Raw genomic sequence first — 19,065 nt, forward strand, 5'->3', positions numbered from 1 at the left:
TAGGTGTATGTGTGATTGTGTTTCTTTGTGTGTCAGCCCTGCAATTAAATGTCCAGGCGACCAGTCCAGGGTGTACTCCGCCTCTTGCCAGTAGTCAGCTGGGATAAGCTCCAGCTCCTCTTCTTACCATGCATTAATAAGCAGTATAGAAAATGCATGGATGAAGTACCATTCAAGTAATTGCTTTGGAATGGCAATAATCAAGTTAGTCAACCTTGGTTCCAGTGACAGTTACAGAAAACAACTTCTTTGTTTGCCACTGTCAAGAGTTCAGACATTATTCAGATAAGATAATCTGGTAAACCACTATCACTTGCTTTATTTTATTAAAACTGACAAATTGTGTGCTTGGAGATGTGGATGTGATGTCAAACATTTCTGTCAAGGCAGTAGAGGAAGCTTAACATGTTGCATGCCCATGACGGGATAAAACATTAGAATTTTATTCTTAAACATTTGGAAAAGAATTGATTGTTCCTGTGTGGACCTCTTGGTTGCAGGGCAGTGAAGGAATGGGGAGACGGGATCAGAGGTCTGTCTTTAAACGCAGCGCGTTACGCTCTCATCCGGCTGGAGGAAGCATCACTACACACCAAGAACTGGAGGTGAGCGTGTGTCTTTGTTATGATTGGCTTTAATCATTAAGAAGCCAGAGGAGCTGACGGGCAAAATGTCAAGTAACGTGGGATTTTCATTTTGTGTTTGGCCTAGATTGCTGAGTTAGGTTAAGCATGAAGCATTGCACCGAGGTTATCAGACCCATACAATGTTAAACATTTTCAATAGTACTCCCGAACACCTCTAAACACATTTTGACGTGTAAAATCAGTGCACTCTCTTTAACATATTTTATTTTTCCATATTGACAAGTACTATAATTTCCATTCATGCAATCTACTTTACATGTCTTGAATTTATATCATGAAATGAGATTTCTTAATACTTGTTTTGCCCCTCCCTTTATGTTGTATTACATTATTCTGTCCGTTCAGGCCTCAGCTGCTGGTGCTGTGTAAGTTGGACTCAGACTTGGCGGTGAAACATCCTCGTCTCCTGTCCTTCACCACACAGCTCAAAGCAGGGAAGGGACTGACCATTGTCTCCTCAGTCCTGGAGGGAACCTACATGAACCGAGGGAATGATGCTAAGACTGGAGAGCAGGTTCATCATATTGTTCAGTCATCAGCTTCATGTGTTTAATAGTAGATACTGGATTTTTTGGGTGCCACCTGGGGGCTGTAGAACAAGCTAAAAATACATCTTTAATTCATCATCATCTTATAAACTATGATTTTATGTAAATGTACATTTTCCAGAAGCAGTGAATGTGGCTCCTCAGCATTATTGTGCACGATTTATAAGGTGAAACAGCTCTTATCCTTTATCATCCTTATATTTCTTTACCTTTTCTGTACCATACTTGGTCTGTGCAGAACTTGAAAGCACTCATGGCCGCAGAGCGGACAAAAGGTTTCTCCCATGTCGTGGTGTCGTCCAACCTGCGTGATGGGTTCTCCCTGCTCATCCAGTCAGCAGGACTGGGAGGAATGAAACACAACACCGTCCTGATGGCCTGGCCGACAGGCTGGACAGAAGCTCGGGACTCTTCAGCAAGGAGGAACTTCATAGGTAAACTACACAGGGGCATCTTGAAGGAAGTATGTGAGGAAATAAAATCAGCAGTGTAAAAGAAAAAAAAAGTATTTCTATAATATTTAATTCCATAAGTTTACTCACATGTTAAAAAGTAAGATATCTCTTACTAACAACTTTACTGGTTATTTGAACACAAGGTCTGAGAGATTTAAAGACGCAGAGGAGTTGCAACAAGTAGAAGAAACCTTTATCTCTGTAAGACACAAATGCACTAACCGGTTAAAGACTGGAGGACAGCAGAGCCCATATCCCACACACCTGACATAGAAACATTTGAAATGATCCACCATTACTTTGTCTCTCTCTATCTCTCTCTCTCTCATGACAGAGACAGTAAGAGAGACGACGGAAGCCCACCAAGCTCTACTGGTTGCAAAGAACATCGACCATTTCCCCAGTAACCAGGAGCGTCTGAAGGAAGGAAACATTGATGTGTGGTGGATCGTACATGATGGTGGACTGCTCATGCTGCTGCCGTTTTTACTGAGTCAACACAAGGTGTGTGTTGTATAAATCATCTTTTTTTCTGTTACATTATTTCATTTTATTTATGCCTTTATTTATAATTTTATTTATACTGTTTATATGTAGTATCAATGGAAATGCTACATCAGTGATAAAATACAATCTGTAAAAGCAAAAAATATACAGAATACATAGAATAAATATACTTAGCTTTTTAAACACAATTTACTGTCTGCTCAAATTACTTCTTATTATCACCAAATAGGGCCACAGTAAGTCCAATTTTCTGTTCTCAAATAAAATAATTTTTGCATTCCCCTTTAATCTGTTCCCCTGTTTGCCTTCCATTTTCTTAATTATTTTCAACCCAGTGGATATTCTGCTAAATGCAGCCTGGTGGCATAATGTAACTGATTGTAACTGTAAATGATTTAATTGCTGAGAGATTCTTGCTTCACAGATGGGATTTACTTCTTCCATCTTGGCAGCTTAACTGTGTGTATAAGTAGCAGCTGATGGTGACACATCTCCTATCTCTTTAGGTATGGAGGAAGTGTAAAATGCGAATCTTCACGGTGGCCCAGATGGACGACAACTCCATCCAGATGAAGAAAGACCTCCAGATGTTTCTCTACCACCTACGTCTGGATGCAGAGGTGGAGGTGGTGGAGATGGTGAGACTATTTCCAGTCATTTTCTCATTTTTCTGCTACATTTCTGCACGTCATGATGGTTGATCCAGGTCTGGGTCTTACCTGTAAGATGCTGAACTACCTGTTGTAAATGCGAACATTAGCTATAGCAAATACATCAAAGGACTATATAATATAAAATGCTGAAATTTCAAATGTGTACCTCCAGCATGACAGTGACATCTCGGCCTTCACCTATGAGAAGACGCTGGTGATGGAGCAGAGGTCCCAGATGCTTAAACAGATGCAGCTGTCCCGCACCGAGAGGGAGAGAGAAGTATGACGCTCACAGTATAACACATCCACTGTGACAAATCATGCACTGTGATGTTTGTGACCCACATGTCATCACACAAACATAATAAGGGCATTGTGCATTATATTGTTTTCATTTTCTGATGCAGTTAAAATATAAATTTTGTACATGTATGACCAGTTACTCGTCTAAACCTCAATAGCAAAATGTGCTATCTAAGAGTGACCAAACTATATGGTTGTGTACAAGTAAAGCAAAATGAATATTAAGTTTAATTGAGTTGAAATTGTTGCTAAGACCTAAAGATGACAAAAACAGTCCACTTTGTAAACTCTGATGTGAACTATACTCAAAGAAAATGTATCACATTTAAGATATCCAGATATGATGCCATCATGATGTAAGAATGCTATAACAGACTGTCTAGAGCGCAATAACATTTTCTGTGGTTGCCTTAAGTGAAAAACACAACAGCAAGGTACCAACTCATTGGTAGTTGTACCAATGCTATTGTGACAGCCACCATATATCACAGCTGTAATACGCTTATACGGCTATCTTCCACCCAAAGAACAAGGTATAACATAACTCCTCGCAGTCTCTTCTGCTGTTGTTGACCTTTAAACTTTTCCCCCAACAACTGGTTAAGATTCAGAGTCTCACAGATGTGTCGCGTGGCTCCATAAAGCGGAAGAAGTTGCCCGGTGCTGATGCCCATTCCTTCAACACACCCTGCATACCAGAGGATGAGGTAGCTGCGGCAACCACAGCTTCTAGTAGCCAGCCATGATGTCATCGGTCCCTCCTTCTCTCATGCCATCCTTTTGTCATGCCATCCTTTCATCATGATCATTTCATTACAGCTGCAGTGTTTCAGACGGTGCTGTCATGAGCAGCTGAACTCGGTTGTAATATTGAGCCTCAGTGTCTCCTGTCATCCCTCCAGTCACTGTACAGGACATGCTGACTGGGCAGGGACATGGAGACCCCAAAGCTGCCACTAGAGGAAGACAAATTCCTCACTGAGTGTCTGTAAATGTGCATCAGACTCCCAGTAGTGAATGTCTCCTCAGTCAAACTGATGCTGTGGGATTTCTAACTTTTACATTCACTCTTTACATCATCATTAACCATTACATCAGTCCCCCTATAAATAGAATAGAAACAACAGCCTTTTCAGTTGGATTTTTAACAGAGTGGAAACTAAAACTGGATAAAACTGTTTGGTTACATCTGCAAAGTCTTGCTTTGTGTCCCGCAGGATCCCCATCCTGTTGTTAATAGCCAGTAGTGATTGATACACAAGACAAGAAATATGTAGACGCATATGGAGCTTGCTTGCTTTTGTTTGCAGTCGTTACAAAGATGATTCAAGCTGTAGAATATGCTAATAATTGTAATAATATGAAGAAAAAGGGAAGGGGTTGTTACAAATCCCTTTTTTAGACTGCTCCCTTTATTGCTGCATATTTAACACAGAGAAACCAAATTAGATTTTCAACTGCATTTTTTTTTTATTTAATTTTTAAATTTTTATTTGAGTTACTTTATTAATCCCAAGCTGGGAAATTACTTCTCTGCATTTAACCCATCACTGATTGAAACGCATGCAACATGCAGTGAAACACACAGCAGCAGTGGGGGCCCGGGGAGCATATATTGGGGGTTAAGTGCTTTGCTCAAGGGCACATCAGCCAGCTAATAGGGGGTGGGGACATTATCACTCCACCACACTTAAATTTTTCCTGCCCCTCTGGTGAGGGAATCGAACCAGCGACCTTCTGATCACAAGCCGCTTCTCCAACCTTTAGGCCACGGCATATACAGATCAGGAGTTTTACAGTGTCTGCCGTACAAGACAGCGGGTTTGTTTAACTGCATGCATTGTCATCTCCATGAAACTTAATACCACCTGACTGCCCTAAAAATAATTACATCTACATTAACATAATTTGTCTTCCTATCATCTTCTGGTCATATTTTCACAACTGTAAAGCAATGCAGTGACATTCCACCTTTTTTTTCCTCTTAAAAAACTACTTCTAGATAGACAATAATAATAAAATAATTTGCTTTTAATTAGAGAGAAATATAGTCATATTACTGTTTTCCCAGAGAAACCAGTGAGAGTTTGATCTTTCTGAGTCAGACCTTTGGTAGAAATTGGATTTAATAATAAAGTTGTATTTTCGAAATCAGAAAAGAACTACGTTGTAACATGGATGAAAACCACCCTCTTGTATTTTGTTTAGGCCCAGCTGATCCATGACCGACACACGGCGTGTCATTCTGCAATGACTGATAAAGCCGCAGGTGCCACACCGGACCGTGTCCACATGACCTGGACCAAAGACAAACTGGTCCAAGAAAGAAACAGACACAGGGAAGGCATGGGAGTCAAAGACATGTTTAATATGAAACCGTAAGTACTTTTTAAACTGGATTATACTTTTGGTATTTTCTTAAGTTGTTGTATGTATTCATATGTTCTGCTGTTGTACTGCATTCAGCTACAAGCACTAACAGTGACTGTGAATGAGTAAAAACCAATGGAATTGCTCCCTTGTAGGTGTTTCAGCACTTAATTGTCCATATCCTATTGCTTTACTTAAAGGTTGTCCATTCATTTTTTTAAACTGAATGCAAAAAATCATTCAATTTTTGCTTTTGGCTTGCATGTTGGTAATAATTGTGAATTCCATTCCCAGTGCGGGACTAATATAGGCCTATGTTATCTTTATATGATCTAAAAAAAATCTTTAGATAATGAAAGAGGATCAGCCCTTATTACTGTGTTCATGTCAGATGTGTTGTTTTTTTGTTCTCTTTTGTCTAGTGAGTGGGAGAATCTGTAAGTCACTTTTTATTTCACTTTTTATTTGCATTTGCATGTGATCAGAATGCTCGGGTGAAAGTAGATCACAGGTTCAATTCAAGGTGCAGCTTGCATGTGTTTGCATACTGTTGTTGTCTACAAGATCATCTCGTTCCTATCACTCACACTGTGTTTATTGTTGATTCATGGCTTGGAGTATTACACCAAACAGTCCTCTGCGAGGAATGGCAGGACAACCCATGTTCTTATTAATTTCTGTGGTTTAACGTAGCAACCAGTCTAATGTGCGGAGGATGCACACAGCTGTGAAGCTGAACGAAGTGGTGGTGGAGAAATCCCAGAATTCACAGCTGGTCTTGCTCAACATGCCAGGCCCACCGAAGAACAAGAAAGGGGATGAGAACTGTATCCTTTTTCAGCTAATCGGTCGTTTGTCTAGTCAGTGAGTTATTTAGTCATTTTGTCAGCCAATCAAAGAAAGTGTGGCGTATTAAAGGAATAGTTCAATATTTTAGGAGAGCTTCACCTCTTGAGTTCACAAACTGACATGTTATATGTTGTATGTCCTGTTTGTGTAGTGTCAAAAAGTGTAGAAAAAGGTTTTGAGTTTGTTTTCAATTTGTGTATTGATTATTTATTATACATCAGAGTAGTAATGATCTTCAAAGCAAATAATGCATTACCCAATAATATAAAATATTCCATTTAGGTTAACTACAAGTGAGTCAATGCTAAAATTATGTAAACTTTTTCATCTGTTGTGTATTTTTAAATGTAAAGACTCCATACTGCAAAACTTTAAATAACTTAGGCAAAATTTGAAAATGTATATTTTTTTTGTTTGTTAGTTTCAGGTTAGTTATGACCTGTCCACACTAGGCCACTAGTGGTGGAGGAAGTATTCGGATCACTTGCTGAGGAAACAGCAGTAATATCACAATGTAAACACAGTCTTTTGAAAATTTTACTAATTAAAAGTGTGTTCAGTATTATTAGCAAAATATACTGTAAGAATCAAAAGTAAAAGTACTTGGCTTGGTGTAATGTGAGTGATGAACTACATGATGGTATTTTGTGCTATATGTATATATATATATATACTGTATATATATTATGTTGTGTGTGTGTGTGACCTTTTAAGCTAATGAATACACAAATAAGTGATTCAGCATTCACTGAATGCGAATAAAAAGTAGGTGTTGGACTGCTACTAAAAATGATGGCTATTTTAAATATTATTACAATAATATAAGATTAACATTGCTTAAAGTAGAGATAACTTGAACTTTTTTATGTGGCCATTTTGCAAGTTAACTAATGGCAACTAGTATCTAGCTTTTACATAAATATAAATGCCAGACCGTGCACTCTAATGTATGTACTGTATGTCCTTAACCAGAATGTGCCTCTCAGATATGGAGTTCCTTGAGGTCCTGATGGATGGTCTAGACCGTGTCCTTTTGGTTCGTGGAGGAGGTCGGGAGGTCATTACCATCTACTCTTAGCACCACGAGGTTCTTAATTGTTTGGAAAGGCACTGAAATAAACATTGTTGAGCAGTAGGACTCCAGAGGACAGGGCGCAAAGAGAGGAGGGTCATGACTTTGAGATGGACAAGAAGTACAGTGCACCCTCTTCCACACCGTCCAGAGGGGGAAAAAAACAGTGCCACTTATGTTTTGGAGGACCACGGATGCTGGGTAGGAGGGGGGGAGTCAGCTGGCAGAACAGTCTGAACTTAGGGTATCGTCTTGGGGGTGGGGGGGCGCACAGATGATACACACACACTCCTCCTCGGACTCCTCAATTCTGCCACATCTTTCGAAGGGACTTTGCGGATGATCTGTGGAGACATTCCTTCTTCCGATAAACTAAGCTTTCTGAAAGAGCTGTCATTTAAACGCAACATGTTTTATTTACCAGGCACCTTTGGAGGAAGACGTTTGTTGTCATTTAAAGCATTTCACTGATTGTGGGAGCTGGGAACTGGCTCACAGGTTTCAACATATCTGATTACTGACTTTATTTATTTCAGTGCCACTGATGAAATGTTCCTCTGATATGACAAGCAGTGAGTCTGGAGTCAAGGGATGAGTTTAACATGTTTTTAAGCCATTATATTTTACAGAACATTATGTTGGTTTTATATCACTGTTTTAGGAATTAAAGTTTAAATCTCACTGATTTGATATCAGGGCAGTTAAAGGACAAACATGGTGGTACTGATTGTAATCTGTATATTGTCTTGAACATGGTTTGTCCATTGTTTGCGCTGTCACAGACAACCTTAGTATGCCAAGTGTGATCAAAAACTAATGAAAACACAAAAGAACTGCAACTTTTCTGATTTTAACATTTAAGTGAATTTTAGTTGAGTCACAGATTTTAGTGTTTGAGTGAAAACATTACTTTGGAAGTGTGAGCTCAGTTCTCAACCGGTCACTATTATGAGGACAACTGAACAACACAGAGCCTATGTAGTAGTATTCTCAGTTAATAGGACTATTTTGTACGCACGGATAACCTTATCTGTAATGTGTCATGTGTTTGTTCAGGAAAAAAGACACACTTATTAAACAAAGCAAAAAAGTTAAGTCTTGATCACTGGATTTATGGTTTCTTATGTTGAATTGTTTCATATTTCCTGTGTCCCTGAAGAAGTAGTAATCATGAAAGTATAATGTGAGAAAAAAAATTATTGAAATTCATTGATGTTTTAGACTTAAACATGGGACTCTGCTGTCTTTATTTACATCAGTATAGATGATATGTTGACACAGTGATGACTGACAATGTTTCCCCCGAAGAGGTCTTCTTGGGTGAAACCTTGGATTCTGGCAATCATGTGGATGTTCTTTGACACGTGGAGGCCCCACCATCAGTGCAGAGGCCCCAAGGATCCAACATTCCAATGTCGGTGACCACGAAGTACCCCCAGAGGTCCTGTGTCCCTCCACTGATAGGTCAGAGCTGTTCTGGCAACACAAGGGGGACCTACAAAATATCAGGTAGGTGCTTTAAATGCTGCAGCTGATCGGTGTATAACTGAATTGTCCCAGTCTTTTTTTTACATTTTCAACTTACATTTTCAAAATTTCTGAAATTCAACTCATAAATTTGCGAGAAAAAAAAGAAATCTATAGCAAATTTATTTCTATGACATCAGAGCATATCTGGATATTTTTTTCCTTGTAAATTTAGCACTAAAAGTTTTCTTGGAATGTTATCTCTCTCCCGTCTGTATTTTTTAACCTGCAATATAACAAAACATAAGAAAAGAACATGTCACTTGCTGTAACGTTACCTACTATTTTACAGTTTTAGATTTGACTGTTAAAGTTTCTTTAAACTAGAAAAAGAAAAAAAAGAAATACAGAACATGAGTCATAATGAAAAAATAACTCAGCCTTCAATGTGGAGGATTTTGTGTGAATGTGCAGGAACTCCAATTAAGTTGATACCAAATTGAGTAAGCAACATTTAATTAGTTTATCAAGGCTGACTTTCTTTGATAGGGAGTAGCTTAAACTCCCTTTTTAGCACAATCCTCCGCTGTAATACACCAGAACTCTCCTAAAACTGCTGGTGGAAATGGGACGTAAACACCTCTCTTCTCTGCATCCACCTACTACAAGTTACTTTCTGAGATTTCCAACCTTTCTGAAAATCTTTGCAGCACATTTGAACAAGTGGCCAACACTTGTTTTTGTGATGAGGACGGCCATTCACACAAACTACCACAGCTTGCTCATCATATCTGTGTTGTGTTTGCAATGAGCCCCTCAGCCCCTCAAATTAAAGTTCAATGCTGTGTTTCTGGGTGGTCTGAAAAATCTTAAAATAGTCTCCTGAATGTCATGATGTGTCTCAATGTGGGTAGAGTAAAACTTTCATTCATTCATGTACCGGAAAGTTTAATTTAGCCTATACTAGGACAAGTGGTGACAGCTCACTGCTGACATGAAAGCCAACACTTTATCACTTATCCACCTGATATTTTCACTGGATAACTGGAGATTGTGCCAAATAACAGCATCAACAGTAACTCTTTGTAAATATAAATCAGGTTTAGGTATTGAAGACACATGAAAGTGTCATGTAATTTATTGACAGGTTACTCAAATTGTTTGAAGGTTAGATTTAGTTAGTCACTTTTGATGTTACAATCAGTAAATGAATTGCTATAAATTAGGTGTGTGTGCCCGTAAATTATGAGCAGGCCCACTGTGAGTGAGAGTGTTTGTTCAGATTTGGATGGAAACTCCCATAACGTGATTTGAAACATGTATCTATAGATACGGATAACATAGAGAAAATACAGGAACCATCAAAGCAGGAAGTCTGTATCAAAGGAAATGGAGCTGAATGACAGATGAAGACCGTATCAGCAACTAAAACTTGTACTTCTCTGTTGAAAAAGATTCTTTTTCTTCTTACGCAGAAGGTGATACATTGTTATCAGATAGAGTCTGTTACTGTCTGACCCAGATGAGAGCTGAGCTGGATTGTTGTCATCTATTACATAACTGGCCCAGGTTCACTTTCCAAAAATCAATTTAATCCTAACATCATCATTGTCTCTTGGCTCGCAAAAGAACAAAGACAATCTTGGAGCTGCAGTAGGAAGCTTTCAGGGGAACTTGGCCTTGGATAAATGGCTTCCTGTTTGTGCAACAGAGCAGTTAGCTGGGTCAGCACGCACAGAACAACAACAACAATCTCAGTCTAATGCTCTGAACGCAGTCTGAACTGCAACTCTGCTACATTCTGTGCTGTCTGACTGTCTTCGCTCAGTTTAAAATACAGGCTGTCTTTTGCTGAGATTCAGAACAGTTAACCTAATTTAACACTTTATTGTTTCCCCAATGGGACTCTTGTCTCCTGGCCAGTATCCACATATAAAAAGCTAGTACCACAAGTGTCACTGCAATAAAAAAAAAAAAAAAAATTCACAGAGCCCATGCAAAACAAGAAGGGAAAATGATGGGCTTACTTTCTGCAAGTGTGGGAGGTTTTGCAAGAATTTTTTTGCTTCTGTTGTCTAAGTTCAGTTAAAGTTGCACAGAAGTGAAGCAGGCAGTAGTGACCCTACATGAGAGATGTCATGCACTGGCTCATACAGCTATGCATATGCATTACTGTATGGTTCATGTACAGTATGCATGTGGTATGCATTGCGGCATTAGGACACAGGTGTGTTTTCTCAGCAAGACAGACCTCAGAATGTAAAATTGATGTTTTATTTAGGAAATGAAACTGTAAGACCTGACATGATTTGTCAGATGAGAACAGCCTCCTGACTGGCTCCGCACAGAGGCTCTCTGATTGGAGAACCACATGTACCCTTCACTAAAATTACAGCTGCACACAAGCACTTTAATTATGTGTCAGTTGCCAGGGTAAACAAGGCCATATTGACTCTTGCTCACAGTCAAATGCTACAAGGCTTGTTTTGTCACACTTCAAATGAATGTGTTTTTATGGACAGTTAACATCCATCCATCCATTTTCTATACCGCTTATCCGTCAGGGTCGCGGGGAAGCTGGAGCCTATCCCAGCTGACTATGGGCGAGAGGCAGGGTACAGACTGGACTGATCGCCAGTCAATCGAAGGGCCAACACACAAAGACAGACAACCACACACTCTCACACTCACACCTAGGGGCAATTTAGAGTAGCCAATTAACCTAATGTGCATGTTTTTGGTATTGTGGGAGGAAGCCGGAGAACCCGGAGAAAACCCACGCAGGCACAGGGAGAACATGCACACTCCACATAGAAGGGCCCAGACCGGGATTCGAACCTGGAACCCTCTTTTCCTATGAGGCAAAAGTGCTAACCACCGCACCACCGTGCCCCCTGGACAGTTAACAGTAAAAAAAAATAAAATTGTTTACTTGTGTAAAAGAATCCATATGTTCCACATCAAATATTAAAATGTCATGTTCATCAGTCTATATTTTTGACTGAACCACAGCAAAGCAAATTTATTTGAATAGCACCTTTAAACAACAAGATAATCCTGAGTGTTTTTCATAAGACATAAACACAAGTCTCAAACATCAGCAGTTGATTTATATGTAAGGAAGTTTTCCAGTTAAATTCTACTGTGTTAAATGAACTTTAAAACACACTTAATGCCCACTGAACCTCTCTTACTTCATGTCAGTATAAATATATAAATATGTTATGTTAACATACACACTGACTGTATATTTCTCCCTTGTCATGTACTCATTTTAGAGGAATTGTAATAATTTTGATGATCCTTTTATGTTTCATCTAGAGTGGTCACCAGATCAAAACTAAAATTTACCCACGACATTGACTTGATATGACTGAATATCTGCAAAAATACATAAGGCATCAGTGGTGCTTAGCTACTTAGAGAATGTTGGCATGCTAACACCTCAAGTTATATTATGTATATTACTTACTGAACTCACTGAAGTGTTTTGTATATGTTAATATAGGTTTTCACTTTGCTAGATTACTTATATGCAACATAATTTTCTTACGTATTTATACTTTATATTCTTAAATGATTGCAGTTTTTATCACTAACTCATTGTTCTTCACTCTTAGTTTCTGAGTTTATTACTGATCCTGACCACAGTCATCGTCATCCCACAGCTCCCACTGACCTTCGAAGCTTTGGCTAAAAAGCACTTTCTTGTATTTTGGAGAAGCCACCTATCTGAGAGCTAAATCTGTGAGACGAGCTAAAGAGGCAAAACACAAGTGGCTTAGGAAGGGAATGTAGTCGATAAAAGACAGAAGAAAAGAGGATGGGGAGGAGGAGGAAAGGGAGGGTAGCTTTCTTTCTCTTCTCTCTTTTCAAGCCATTATCATTCCAGCATCTGCTAATAGTGGGGTGTTAACATCACAACATGGATAATTTCACTGAGCCTTCCTCTGACCTTGTTGACCCCTGGGGTTTTGTCTTTGTTGGCTTGGGAAAGAAAGTCCCGCTCTAATTGGACCAGCCATGTTTGTGGGCTGCTGTGAAATGTAAGATAAAATACAGTTATATTGAAATCTAATGATTTCTTAATTTCATGGAGACTCTGCCCTTGATATGCTGAATTTGTTCAAATACATGTTGTGTTAATTTAATGGCTGTTTTCAATATCTGACTTTGTGTTGATTTAAGAACAAAGGGATCGACTCTCTGTTCTCACTCTTTTTTAAAAATGATGTGAAACTCACTGAGCCTGTGGCTAACGAGACTAATTTGATTATTACTATCTGCTAGCTGTCTGCCTTCCATTGTATTTCTGCTCACTGTTGAACACAGAGTTCAGCCTCCGTAACCACCAATTTATGAACAAATGATGACTGAGCTGCAGGTAGCTGACAGTGTCTGTTTGGTATGATAAAATTCACATTTTTAGAGGATTGAACTTCCTGGAAACTGGTTTAACTCCAATTCCAATTTATTGTTTTTTTTCAAAATCACTAAATACCTCACTTAGACAAAGGGTGTTTTTGCATTGCAAAACATCACAGTTTGTGATGAGTGTGGTCAGTGGGGCAGTATCAGGGTGTGACTATAATGAGTCACAAAATATTTTCTTGTCTGACTGATTAAAGCACTGAAAACACCAGACAACAATTGCAGATGCATAAATTACATGTCTGAGTCAAATGACCTTTCTGGAGCCTTTGTGTAACACATGAATGATCTCTTTTGAGAACATGAATCTCCTTTTCTTTTTGGAAACCAGACATTTACCAATCAGCCAAAGGCCTTCAAGTAGGAGTGCTGTGTTTCACTTGCAAGGCTAATGGAGTCACTTTACACCCAAGGTGAAAGCAACATTTTAACAGAAATTGACTGGCAAACTAAGACAACACTTTACAATGTTTTTCAGCTGACAGGTATTGTAATGATATTTAGGGAGCAAGGCACTTACTATGAAAAGATTGTAAAGACAAAATACAAATCTCACAAAATTTGCCCCAGGTCCACAGGGGAGCCATTGGACACTGTGCTTCACTTTGATTATTTCCAAAGTTTCAAAGGAATATCCACCACTATAAATGTGTTGTATTATTACATGGGGATGCGGCTTGGTCTTGAAGAGGGGCGCTTTGTCAAAACTCAAGTTTCAAAGTTAAATCACATTTCTTTTAAAAGACGAGATTCACACAATCTTCTCTTAAAAGTGTACATTTGTATTCACACACATGTGATTTAGCTGCTGTAGCCTCAGTTGTTCTGGTATGACCAGCATCTACTGGTGGCTAATGTTAGCTGCTAATGTTTGCAAACTTCAGACAGATATTGCTTTGTAGCCTTACATAATCTGTTTAGTGATTACATGATTCGACTTGTCTCCCCACTTTCAGCATGCCACATTTCAGTGGTTTTGTCAGAAGTGTAAAATAAGAAATAAACACATTACAACCACTTTGTGCAGTGTTACTACTATTTGGGGCCACAGTGGCCACTGTTCAGCATCAGTTATATGATTATTATTATATTACTTGAAGACTTATGTTATTTTAATGTAGCTTGTATTTGCTACCTCTTGACATCTGATTTTTCCCCACTGCAACTTAGCAATATTGATCTAGTGTATACACACTGTATGTCTGCCATTTCCCCCCCTCATCTTAATCAGTGGTGTAAAGATAGAGTTCATCATATGCTGTGTTGTAAAGCCCCTTCAGGTAAATTTATGATTTGAGATAATGGACTATAAAAATATAACCGACTTGACTCATACAGAGCATATTCCCAAATAAAATTATTTCTATTTATTATTTACAACATCAAACTAGCTAATATTATTCCACCACAACCGTACTGGTTGTTTTCCTAAGTGCGCATGCGTTGATACGTGTGCAGCCTGTTACAGACGTTAAAGAATTTCCCTTCGGGGATAAATAAAGGAATTCTGATTCTGATTCTGTTTTCTAGGATGCCGTTTGCAACACACCAAATGAGAATTTAAAGGCTTTCAATATGAACCCAGTGGCAATGCACTGTTACTTACAGCTTAATGTCTGTTGAAAATTGTTTGGGTAGAGCTGGTAATGCATTATCATACTTGAGATTCATAGATAGATAGATTTAACTTCAAATCATAATATATATATATATATATATATATATAAAGGTACATGGGCATCATTTATTATTGGTTAAATAAGCTTTTGTTTCTTCATTAATGCCATGGGACAAAATAACAATACACTTTAAAAAGGAGGAAAAAGTGGTGAAAAGCAAAAAAACATATTTTTGTGCACACCCACACATGCATATTTATATAAAGTGATAATAGTGAAACGAACTTAATTCAAACAGCACATTATGGGGACAGGGTCTACAGAGTGAGTAAGGGGAGGTGTTTTTTTTTTTTCATTTTTTGTTTTTTTTTTTCCCTCCAAGGGAGTCAAATTTCCCAACTCAGAGTTGGGTCTGAGAGTCACTCAGCTCAGAACTGAGAGAGGCTTTGTACTGAGAGAGAGAGAGAGAGAGAGAGAGAGAGAGAGAGGGAGGGGAGAGAGAGAGAGGAAGAGCGAGAGAGAGGGGGGGGGGGCAGTGTGACTTCAGGTCTGGTCTGCACAGTGAGGCAGAGGCACCACAGAGTTTGCTGGAACTTCATCACACACATGCACTCGGAGCTTGCTTCCAAACCTGGATCTTTACTCATTTATTCGCTAAAATGTTTCAAGGGTAAGGGAATTAAATAATGCCTCCGCATTTTCTGCATGTAAAGAAAGCAGAGTGGATTTTATTCCACTTTACCTTCCATTTCATACCTTCACTTCAGTTACACCTCTACAGTAGACCTGTGATGAAGCAACACTTCTCCATAGCTTTACATTGAACCACAGTTCACTCACAGCATAAGCTATTTTAAATGCTATATTTTTACTCACATTTTGGTTTTTTATGATTTGAAGAGAAACTTCAATAACTTCCGTGATGTGACTGATGTATCTCCTCAGGTGGTCTCTTGTCCTACATCTGACTGTGTTGTGCTGGCTGGCAGCTGCCCTGCAGGTTATAGAAGGTAAGACTCTTTTGCACTGCCACTGTAAAGAAATATAAAGCTGGGATGGATCCATGAGGAGGGTGGAGTGGGGGGGCTGAAACAGTTTGGCATTGACCCAAAATATACTCTATTAAAGGAGTGCAGTAGAGCTCTTCTTCATGCTGATGATGTAGGCCCCACTAATCTTCAATCCCCACCAGAATATGCAAGAATATTTGTCATCTCGTGGTAATAAATACCAGATTCCATTTGAGCTTAAAGGCTTAATTGTTGAGCATATAGAAATAGCCGATGAACGTCTAATGACCCAGATGTTACAGTTCCTCATGTGACTGCTTCAGCAGTGTGCAGTCACGGTCACAGCTAGCACAGATTTGATCCTGGTGCAGAGGTTTGAATATGAAGAAATTTCAGGTTAATATGTTGGCTATTCAATTATTTAAACAAACAAACATAACATATTCAGTGAAATAATGGCATCAAAATAATCATTCACCACTGATTTGTTTGTGGCTAGGTTTTATAGAACAAGTTTTATGAACATTCTCTTTTTAACCGCATGTGGCTGCAGTTTTCATAAAAATTGTACAAAGTAAAAACCTTGTAGGGCTCATTCAAGATGTGCAAAAAGCATAGATAACTGGCAGTAAGTGCATAGGGATTTATTAATCTCAAGAAGTTCTCATGTTAGATTCACAAATGCGTAATAAAGTATGTATCAGTTTTAATGAGTACATGAAAAAGCTTAGTGAAGGTTTAAAAATAACAGAGTAGGTAAGTTAAACTCTCTGAATACATTTGTAATGCCAGTTTAGACAGGTCTCTCAACTTAAACATCCACCCATACATGTCTAATAATCTAACAATGAACATAACCCAATTATTAACAGTAGTATTAATAAGACATTCTAATCTTAATAAGCCTTAGTTTGAAGCGGCACCCTTCCCAAGTCATCTTATGCATGTTGTCTTAGCACTAAAATTGAAACAAATAACAAACAAACGATGTTTGAGGGCAGACTGCTGACAGACCTGCAGCATGAAGTTTTGTGGGTAACGAGCTCACTTTGGGTCATGATGTCTGCTCAAGCTTTAGAAGGCTGACCAAAACTCTCAGATGTTATCCAAGTTCACAGGCTTTGATGACATTTGCTACATTTGAATCTCAGCAGTGATCTACTCCTGACACATAATGTGGGCCAGTCCTCTTTTTCATTTCCATTTTCACACCTCTGTCTGCCGCTGGGGTTTTCATTTAGCTCCCTGCTGTGATGCTCCTCTTAAACAGCTCTGTAGGAGAGAGATAGTTTGTTTGTTTGGCAATAGGTTGGGCTTCCTCTGCCCACTTTATCCTCTGTGTGTGTGTGTGTGTGCAATGAGGTAGTGCAATAAGGTAGTTGTAAGTGGCAGGCAAGTCAAACACTACACTGGGGCGAGAGATAAAGTGTTTCGTTTGTATGGTAATGTGTGAGGGGTTTCATCTGCACAGCACTGTGTGTTTGAGAAGATCAGAAAGGGCTGGATAACACTGAGCTTTGAAGTGTGATGTTGAGAACGCACCGGCCCCTGTGTACAGCATGTGTAGGCATGTCACATGATGATGTGGATGATACTTTTCCTGTTTGGGCATTTACAGAAAATCAAAAAGAACTAATCCAGGATCCAGTGTTGTTTATTATTCACACACTGAACACGTCTCATCACACTGTGGACTGCCACAGGCTTGATGGTTTGAGAGATCGTCTTGTGACTAGGAAATCATATGTTACAATCCTAAAACCAACTTGATCAGGGTGTTCCAGCTGTACCCTTGAGCAAAACACTTGAGCCCCAAACTGCTGATGTGGTCTTATAACAACCTTTTTTTGAGTTCATATTAGCACACCTGGCCAGTTGAAGTGTGTGTGACTGTCAGATTGTGAACTTCAGAAGGTTACAAAGGCTTTTGGACACAGCCCCCAGCAATCACAGTATTTCTTTACATTTTCAGTCTGTTTAATCTGGTTAGGTTTCAATTAGGGTAAGAAAAAAAATCATGTTTGCTTTTAAATATCCACTTCCGTTGCCAAAAGCACAAATGGAATCGCCCATCATGTCACTCAGAATATCCCTTTTTGATGTTGCTAAGACGGTTTCAACGGTCAATAAAATGGCCCGGTTTCTGTGGTTGGGTGATGTGGACTCAAACAGTCATCTCTTGCTTTTCAAAAATCATGCCCACGGTTGTCACTGAAAGGTAATCTGGAGTTTTGTAAAGTCATCCAACACCAATATTCTTATCTGGTGATAGGGCTAGTTTTAGTGGATCACATCTGAATTCCTGTCTCATTGGCTACAGCAGTGGCTATGAGCCCAGTTGCAGGGTGATCCTCAGACTGTGTCAGTCCTCAGCTGGATAACTCTGAAAAGTACATCCTTTTCTTCTGGTACTCAATCCACACTAGGTGGTGTTTTTGACAAACACTGTTCATCTGCAAAAGAAAACCTGAACTTACTGTTTTCCACACTTCAAACTCCACCCTGTCCCCCCAAATAGACTCTTATTCCTGCCTCCAGGAACCTTCACTTTCCATTTACCGTTGGTTGAGTTGCTTTGAAAGGATTCAATGTTTAGCCAATATAAATGATTGTGAGGTGAGCCCAGTAGGAGTCTGTTTTGGACGAGACATTCCTCTGTACAGTAAAACTTTGTTGACAGTTGACAGTTGCAGACGTATTGTGGTTGACATCCACAATATAAGCCATATTTAATAAGCCTCCCTCAGTTGTTGAATGGTTGCTCTATGAACCATATTTAAATGAAGAAAACTTGTTTACTACTTATGTCAAAAAACACATTTTACTTTTCTTTGGTTCACTCAGACTTCTTCCAGTTTTATCTATAATCCTTTCAACTTCTTTCACTCTTGACCTGACTGGAATAAAACTCCCACCAAGCATCTGTAATGTTTTATGAGTCCTGGAAAGTGAGCATGTCATATACGTGTATATGAAAAAGCCCCTACCTAAATGTCTTCAGTATATTGGAGAAGTGAACGCCCTCACTGCAGCGGCGTCCTGTCTGGAATGTGCTCATTCAGCCAGAGTGACTTTGATTTGAACACAGTTGGGCACAATGGGCCAACTGTAAAAGGTGTCATTGCCGAGTGTGT

General features: G+C 39.1%; 2 protein-coding genes across 5 annotated transcripts in view; both read left to right on the plus strand.

Annotated features, from left to right (window-relative positions):
* LOC124069556 (solute carrier family 12 member 7-like) overlaps positions 1 to 8,506 on the plus strand; it is a 29,907-nt gene extending 21,401 nt beyond the window's left edge. For 2 of the 3 annotated variants that reach the window (XM_046408797.1, XM_046408798.1), the window contains 11 exons: positions 501 to 605; positions 993 to 1,161; positions 1,434 to 1,629; positions 1,985 to 2,154; positions 2,664 to 2,795; positions 2,983 to 3,090; positions 3,719 to 3,820; positions 5,322 to 5,491; positions 5,906 to 5,920; positions 6,177 to 6,310; positions 7,319 to 8,506. In XM_046408797.1, the coding sequence (XP_046264753.1) occupies positions 501 to 605; positions 993 to 1,161; positions 1,434 to 1,629; positions 1,985 to 2,154; positions 2,664 to 2,795; positions 2,983 to 3,090; positions 3,719 to 3,820; positions 5,322 to 5,491; positions 5,906 to 5,920; positions 6,177 to 6,310; positions 7,319 to 7,410 (1,393 nt within the window). In that variant the 3' untranslated portion in view covers positions 7,411 to 8,506. The remainder of the gene's footprint in view (positions 1 to 500; positions 606 to 992; positions 1,162 to 1,433; positions 1,630 to 1,984; positions 2,155 to 2,663; positions 2,796 to 2,982; positions 3,091 to 3,718; positions 3,821 to 5,321; positions 5,492 to 5,905; positions 5,921 to 6,176; positions 6,311 to 7,318) is intronic. The other variant, XM_046408799.1, reaches the window with a different exon arrangement.
* Positions 8,507 to 15,478: 6,972 nt separating this feature from the next.
* Positions 15,479 to 19,065, plus strand: part of col15a1b (collagen, type XV, alpha 1b) — a 46,774-nt gene continuing 43,187 nt past the window's right edge. The window contains exons 1-2 of one of the 2 annotated variants that reach the window (XM_046408831.1): positions 15,479 to 15,591; positions 15,867 to 15,931. In XM_046408831.1, coding sequence (XP_046264787.1) covers positions 15,581 to 15,591; positions 15,867 to 15,931 — 76 coding nt within the window. In that variant the 5' untranslated portion in view covers positions 15,479 to 15,580. Of the gene's footprint in view, positions 15,592 to 15,785; positions 15,932 to 19,065 lie in introns of those variants that run through there. The other variant, XM_046408830.1, reaches the window with a different exon arrangement.

The sequence above is a fragment of the Scatophagus argus genome, chromosome 13 (assembly GCF_020382885.2).
Source record: "Scatophagus argus isolate fScaArg1 chromosome 13, fScaArg1.pri, whole genome shotgun sequence".
Lineage (NCBI taxonomy): Eukaryota > Metazoa > Chordata > Actinopteri > Scatophagidae > Scatophagus > Scatophagus argus.